The sequence below is a fragment of the Girardinichthys multiradiatus genome, chromosome 5 (genome assembly GCF_021462225.1).
Source record: "Girardinichthys multiradiatus isolate DD_20200921_A chromosome 5, DD_fGirMul_XY1, whole genome shotgun sequence".
Lineage (NCBI taxonomy): Eukaryota > Metazoa > Chordata > Actinopteri > Cyprinodontiformes > Goodeidae > Girardinichthys > Girardinichthys multiradiatus.
The window spans coordinates 18,423,312-18,431,034 of record NC_061798.1 but is presented as its reverse complement, the minus strand read 5'-3'; the positions used below and the strand labels follow the sequence as shown (position 1 = coordinate 18,431,034).

Here is a 7,723-nt window from a genome sequence, read left to right as displayed (position 1 = left end):
CCAAAGCCTACTGCTTGCTTGTGTTCCAAAACGTCCGCATTCACACAGACACAAAACTGGGTCTCTTTTCTTTCAAACTTAAAATCTCTTCAAAATACAAGGCTTGGGGTAGTTTATAAAGTAATAGTACCCTACCAGAACAACTCCAGAAAATGACTCTGGCTTTTAGAAAAGGTCTCTGAAGTGGAATACTCCCAGATGCTCTGAACCAAGAGCCAGCATGTTAATTCAAACTAGCTATAACATGGAATTGAGCCTGTATTGAGCTCTGTAACGTGGGAACTCTGGTTACAAGTTGGTTCCTTTTACTATGACACATATACTCTAATTTTCATAAAATGTGAAGAAGGCAGTAATATAAACCTGAACTGAAAAGCTGACGTTGATCCATTGAGTTTTTCAACAATCACGTTAACCATGAACATGAAAACTGACAAGAGGAACATTAAGCAATACTATTGGCATTCTATTAAACTCCCAGAGCAGCCTACAACTGCTGCTGTTTTTACTCTTGTAGCACAGAACCCATAATGAAATTCTGTAATGAAATGAAGCAGTAAAGAATGAGGACATGATGGATTGAGTTAAAGGAGCATTTATTTAAACTTGCTGCTTAAAACAAAACTACATGGATTTCCAAAACTTATTAAAAAAAGAAGCTGATGTTCTGCCCACAAAAGCTACAGAATTATGCATGATCACGTCGGTTAACATTCAGCATGAACAACTTCAAATAGTCTAGCAAACATTACCATTCATGAAGTTATTTATATATATGAAAGATAAAAACCAACTTATGTGTGAAAACGTTTTGGCTCAAATATACAGGAAGTATTCTGCCAAGAAGTCCGCCAAATGCAGTGAATAAAGCACTTCAAACAGTAGAAAAAAAAGTCGTATGTTGCAGTTCTGAAATCTCAAAGCCTTAGTGAGGTTAAAGCAGAACGTTACTCAACAATGCAGTGCTTTGAAATGTTTCAACACAACAGAACACACAACAATAAATGATGTTTATGAGCAAAACATACCAGGAATCTAAGTATTCCACACATACACTGTGAATCCACACATTCATTACATACATATTGATACATCAGAAACTATAATACATCTCTGAAGTGTGGTTGCAAACATCGGGCACTCAGACTGGCAAATGCTCTAGAGACAACTGAAAGATAAAGGCATACAAGGCGAAATATTGCATACAGGTTGGATTAGATATTTGGGTATTTCAGTTATAAACAACAATTAAACTGGGAAGAACGAGCGTTGGAACTCCAGTTCATATCATTGGAAGTTATCATAAAGTCATTGCAATTACCTTTTAGGTTGTTCTGTCAAAATGGTCCCAGTGAAATGACATTTAAACCCAACATATTGACAAAACACACTTTCAGCGCCATATATAAACAACTGTGTTAACATGCTGAATAAGGAACATTGATCCATTAACTATGAGAAAAAAAAAAGAGAGAGAACTACCCTAACTACAAAAATCCTATTCTCACTGATACAATGGACTGTATTATTTAAGAAAAACACAATACAAGGAAAAGATAAAGGACAGAATAGTCAGACGTAAAATCCACCAGAGGTCAATTATGTTATCTTCTTTTTGAGGATGAGAGGTCCCACGTTGTCCCCGGTCAGTTCATTGTGCTTTAAGTGTGACTTGTCACAAACAGGAAACTAAAAATCAGGAAATAACTTTATATTAGATCAGCAAAAGCCTCATCTGAAACAAATGGCAATGTGATAACTGCTTTAACATTCTTTCAGCATAAACTGAAATGACCCTGAGCATCCTCTTCATGAGACTGTCCTACAACAACAGAGTGTCTTCAGTCAGAGGCTTCTTCAGATCTGCTGTAAGACAGAGCGCTACAGGAGATCATTCCTGCCCACAGCCATCAGCATCTACAACAGCTCTTTGAAGAAATCTTCATAATGAGCTACAACAACATTTAATTTCCCTTTGGGATTAATAAAGTATTTTTGAATTTGAATTGAATAAGTGACAAATGAAACTCAGGTCACCTGTATTGTGATTTTAAGGTCAAAACTAAGAAGTCAACTCACAGTTTTGGAGCGCCAGCATCGACAGTAACAAGCATTTGTACTTTTCAGGTCCTCAATGTCTATCTCATTGACCACTTTAGGGTTCTCTTTCTGGATCTTGAGGTTGATCAGGCTGTCTCTCTGCTTCTTTTTCTTGGGCAGGAACGGACGAATGGTCAGGTAACCCAGCAGCGCCAGAATGCCGAGGAGAGGTAGCAACCGGAGCCACTCAGACACTGTGGACACACATATGAAACAAACTTCAGCATCAAGGCTGGAGAACTGCTGGAATGTAAGCTGCTAAGGCAGTTTTCAGTCACCCTGTGTGCCTTGTACCGAGTTGTGAAAAAGTATCTGCCCACTAACACGGCTTCTTTTTGCATTTTTAGTCAAACTTAAAGGGTTCAGATTATCTTGTAAATTTTAATATGAGACAAATCAAACTCTGAAAAAGCAGTTTTCAAATAATTTTATTTGTTAAGAAAAAACCCCCACCAATTCAAACCTACCTTGCCAAGTATAAAAAAAATCGCCCTCTAATCCTAATAACTAGCTGTGCTCCTTTTAGCAGCAATAACTACCATGGCAAGCGTTTGTGATAACAGGCACTGAGTGTTTTACATCTGTGGAGGAATTTTTGTTTACTCTTCCAGTTTTTAATTTAACCATATTGGAGTGTTTGAATATGAACAGCCTGTTTAAGGTCATGCACACCCGTTCAATCAGGTTTAACTCTACCTGCTCCATAGTCTTCCTTTTGTTTTTGTTGAGAGCCATTGTGAGGTGCACATGCTTGTGTGATTTGGATCATTGTCCTGTTAACCCAAGTGTGTTTGGGCCGTGATGAACTGATGGCTGGACAATCTCCTTCACAATGTCCTGGAACGGAGCTGAATTTATGGTTCAATCAATTACAGCAAGTTGTCCAGGTCCTGAAGAAGCAAAGCAAGCCCAGAACATCACACTTCCCCTACCATGTTTGACTCTTGGTATGATACTCTTCTTCTGAAATGCTCTGTTAGTTTTAGACCAGATGTAACAGGATGCACACCTTCTAGAAATTTCCACTTCACTGGATTTTTGTCCTAAACTCTAGAAGACTGACCTCGACTGAAGCAAGTGAGATCTTCAGTTCTTTAGATGTTCTTCTGGGTTCTATTGTGACCTCCTATTGTTTTCTGACTCCAGGAGTCCCAAAGGCTTGCAAATGGTTTTTTAACTGTTTCTAAAGTGAAATATGCCAATGACTTTGATTCTCATCAGTTCTGGAGTTTATTTAGATAAGGCAATAATGTGTTGCTTCCTAAGAACAAGCCATGGCCTTTACTTTTTTTTTTTTTTTTTTTTACATAGGGTTAGGTTGGTTTGACTGACTTTTTTCCCCTTAATGATAAAAATATCTTTTCAAATCTGCTTTTTGTATTAACTCAAGTTATCTTTGTCATATTTTAATACTTGTTTGATGGCCTGAAACATTTAAGTCTGACAAAAACTTAAACACAAAAAAGGAGAAACATTTTTGCACAGGAGTGTGAATAAAAACAGGCTATCATAAGGCATCCTTTTCCCAATTAGTAGTGAATAAGCTATTTCAACTAAATATAATGCACCGATCAAACGTCCAGTCATCCAAACTGGCCAATTTAGCCTGTCTCAGACATGTAGGTCGAACACTGAAAAATAAAACCGGAATTTTTTACCAAAAAATGAAAATGCATCAACAAGCAGCATGTTCGATACTGCACTTTAAAGTTTAGTAACAAGGTTTTTGGAAGGTTTGATCTGGAAACCGAAGTCGACTTCCTTGTTTGTGCACACAACTTGGCCAATAAAGTTGAGTCTGATATTCAAAAAAATCATTTTAAAAAAATCATTCAAATTCTCTTTAGAAATTGAATCGATCCTTTTCCAAACTGGTGGATTATGTGGCCACAAGGTTATGTTACTTTACAGAGATGCTGATTATAGTGTTGATATAATATTTGAATAAAGGAGCGTTGGCGTGCAATTTCTAAAATAATCATCACATAAATGTACACCGCCTTAAAAAAAAACAAAAAAACATTTATACCACATAAACTAGTTTACATTTTATCATGTTACAACCAAAAGGAAGGAAGGAAAATTATACATGGTTTACAGATTATTTTACAAACAAAACGTAGGAAATTTAGACGTGCATTTGCATTCAGCCCCCATTTCTGATTCCTTAAAGGTGACGATCCAGTGCAAATAATCGCTTTTAGACGTCACCTAATTAGTAAATAGTTTCCATCTATGTTTAATGTATCTCAGTATAATCCAGCTGTTGTATGAAGGCATGAGAGTTTTGTTAGGGAACATTAGTGTTCAAACAACATCATGAAGACCAAGAGACACAGCAGACAGCTTAGGAAGTTGGGAAGCTTACGAATAAAATTGTGGAGACGTTTAACACAGGGTTTGGTTATAAAACAACATCCCAACCTTTGAATATCTCACAGAGTGCTGTCCAATCCACCATCTGAAAATGGAAAGAGTATGGCACAACTTCAAACTTACCAAGACACGGCAGTGCAGCTAAACTGTCAGGCAGGGCAAGGAGAACTTTATTCAGACAGCAGCCAAGAGGCCCATGGTAGCTGAAGCAGCAGAGATCGGCAGCTCAACTGGAAGAATATGTCAACAGGACAACTATTGGTCACACACTCCACAAATCTGGACTTTGTGGAAGAGTCACAAGAATAAAGCCATTGTTTAAAAGAGCCATATGTTTGCCACAAGTCATGAGGGGGGCACAGTCAACAAGGATTAGGGTTATGTGGTCACATGGGACCAAAATTATGTTTGTTGGCCTCACATGCAAAACCCCATGTGTGTCAGAAAACCAAGACTACACATCACCCTGAACATACAATCTCCAGCAATTATATATGGTGGTGGCAGCATCATGCTGTGGGGATGCTTTTCTTCAGCAGGGTCAGACAAAGCTGGTCAGAGTTGAAAGAAAGATAGTAAGAGCTAAAACAGGTCAATACTGAAATAATATGATAGAGGCTACAAAAGACTTGGAACTACAACTTCACACATGAAACAACACTAAGCATACAGCCAGAGCTACAATGGAACAGTTTAGATCAAAGCATAGTCATGTGTTAGAATGGTCGGAGTCTGTGGCGAGACTTGAAAACTGATGTTCACAGACATCTCACTGATCTCACTGAGTTTGAGCTCATTTGCAAAAAGGAATGGGACCAAATTTAAGTCTGTAGATGTTCAACACTGGTAGACCCATACCTCAAAAGATCTGCAGCTGTATTTGCAAGAAAAGATGGTTTTGCAGTTGTGTTACAGTACTGAGGTTTTGACTACTGACAATAACAGTATATTCAGCCTGTTGGACCGAGTCTCACTCATGTTAATGTCCACACATGACAGAAATGATGGTGCCCAAGATGCTTAAGGTCTCAGAGAAAGTATGAAGTATCGTAATGACAGATTCAAAATATAAGAAAGAGAAAATTCAGATTTATTACGACTGAGAACACCACTGCAATACTTAACATATCTTTTTTTAGATTTTGCTGCCACCCTAACGTCTACCATTCATAACATATAGTATCAGTAGTATACATTTATTAAATTTCTTTCAACTAGAGGGGCACAATATACAAAATCACAATTGTCATGGCAATGTCAACATCACAGTCATAAAGAACTGACTTGCTGCATTAGATAGGCTAACATATTTCATGTGACAAGTACTCAAACATTATTCATGAATAAAATATTTTGTCAGTTAAATGGACTTCCACTGCCCTTTATACCCACACCTGGTTTAGATCCCAATGAGAGAGATGCTGAAGATTAGAAGGAGTGGTCAGGACACTGTGCTGATCCAAATGAAAAGAGTAGCGTGGTAATCACAGAAAATATAGGAACATCAATATCAGACATGATTATCACAATGTCATGTTTTCTTAATATCTTTGACATCTCTGAAAGATTCAACTTAGTAAATTATGCAATGCTGTAGTTAAAAAAAATATACTTATTTAAATATGTATTGGTACAAACTAACATGATTGGCAGTCAAAATGAAGCAAGATATGAACTTGCAAAACCAATTCTTAAACTTGTATTCAACCGTTCCCCATTTTATAATGCAGCCACTTCTCTGTCTACTCTGCACCATGTTGTTACTTTATATCCACCTTTATCTGGGTTTGGTTCTTTTCAGTCAGCCCAAAAACAGCAATTCAACCAGAAGACTCTATCCCGGGCAGCAAAGTCTCTACATAACAGATCGTTGTTGGTTTTTCATCTTGATATAACAGGAATTGTGATCCTTAACCTTGAGAAAGAGTTATATAACTCGTAAGATAGATATGGTGCAGAACTCTTCCTGTATTTTTCTATGCTCTAAGGTCTCACATAAATCGGACACAGCCAAAGCAATGTGCTGATAAAGTTGTGATGCTCATGCAGGCTGCAGATCAGAGCTGTGTGCAAAGTGTGAACTGTCCCCGATCACAACCACCGTAAATTACCTGTTAACCTCGCGAACCCTCCGATTGTCTCCGGCAGCGGAAGCTTCTTTAGGTAGGCCGGAAGCTGCACTTTTATTATCTTTGAAATAGTTTCTAAAACCATCTTGAGTTGCTCGCCAGGGCCGGGATTTGTGTTTGACTTGGGCAGTTCCTGGGGTTTGTTTCTGCCACTGCGTTGTTTTCTGAGCGCAGCTCGAGACCGGTACGTTAACCAGCGTCCCTATAACATGGGGAACAAACTACGCAAGGCGTAACTGGGTTTAGGAATTCACGTAGCAGTGACACGTGACGTTAGTCTGTGGCCAATCAGCGTCAGAGGAGTTGGTGAGTTGTGATTGGACAAGTTGAATTTGAGCAAAAACTGCACGGGGAAGTTCAATAGAATAGAATAGAATAGAATAGAATAGAATAGAATAGAATAGAATAGAATAGAATAGAATAGAATAGAATAGAATAGAATAGAAAATAATTTATACGGGTTCTTTATAAGATATAAATTATACATATATGAATTAAGATATAATCAAGCGGTTTGTTTATTTCATTAATTTAAATTAAGAAGTGACACTCAGATGTTAATTTCATTCAATTATTTATTATGGATGGCTTAAAACTGATCAAAACCTGAAATTTGGTTTCTCTCAAAGTTGGAATATGACACAAGACCAATAATAAAAATGATACTTAATGCAGAAGTGTGTCATGGCTAGTCGAGAGGAGGGAAAAAGTGTGGTAGAAAATGGTGCTACAGTGATTGGATGTAATCCAATTTGATGGCAATTATAATTCGGCACAGTCAAACTCCATTGACCAAATAATACCAGATGGTATCTAGCTAAGGAAGCCCAGCTGATTGCATCAAGTTATTGACTTGTCAAGATCCTACAAAAAGACACATCTTATTTAATTTGTTCCTATGTTTACTATTTAAGTGACCAAGCAGTAAGGTGTCTGTACTTTCAGAAACCCTCAGCTGGCAATACTGAACCCAGAAGAACATCTAAAGAACTGAAGACCTCACTTGCTTCAGTACGGAGTACTGTGACTAGATCTTTAAAAACCTCCACTAGGCATAGACCGCATACTGATTTAATAATATACTGACTCAGTATTGCTGAGATTCTTCCAGGTTAATT

At 37.6% G+C, this 7,723-nt stretch overlaps 1 protein-coding gene across 1 annotated transcript; it reads right to left on the bottom strand.

Annotated features, from left to right (window-relative positions):
• Positions 1-579: 579 nt before the first annotated feature.
• Positions 580-6,788, bottom strand: cisd2 (CDGSH iron sulfur domain 2). The gene is made up of 3 exons (XM_047366670.1): positions 6,588-6,788; positions 2,080-2,294; positions 580-1,689 (listed from the first exon to the last, which is right to left on the bottom strand). The coding sequence occupies exons 1-3, from the start codon at positions 6,688-6,690 to the stop codon at positions 1,600-1,602; spliced, it is 408 nt and encodes a 135-aa protein (XP_047222626.1). The 5' UTR covers positions 6,691-6,788; the 3' UTR covers positions 580-1,599.
• Between the last annotated feature and the right edge of the window lie 935 nt (positions 6,789-7,723).

Bases quoted from the DNA above. Each gene is read 5' to 3' on its own strand.
- cisd2 (XM_047366670.1), bottom strand. From the start codon at position 6,690: ATGGTTTTAGAAACTATTTCAAAGATAATAAAAGTGCAGCTTCCGGCC. The intron at 2,295-6,587 runs GTAATTTACGGT...GTGTGTCCACAG, and splicing joins AGGGTTCGCGAGGTTAACAG to TGTCTGAGTGGCTCCGGTTG. The intron at 1,690-2,079 runs GTGAGTTGACTT...CCTGATTTTTAG, and splicing joins GATGCTGGCGCTCCAAAACT to TTTCCTGTTTGTGACAAGTC.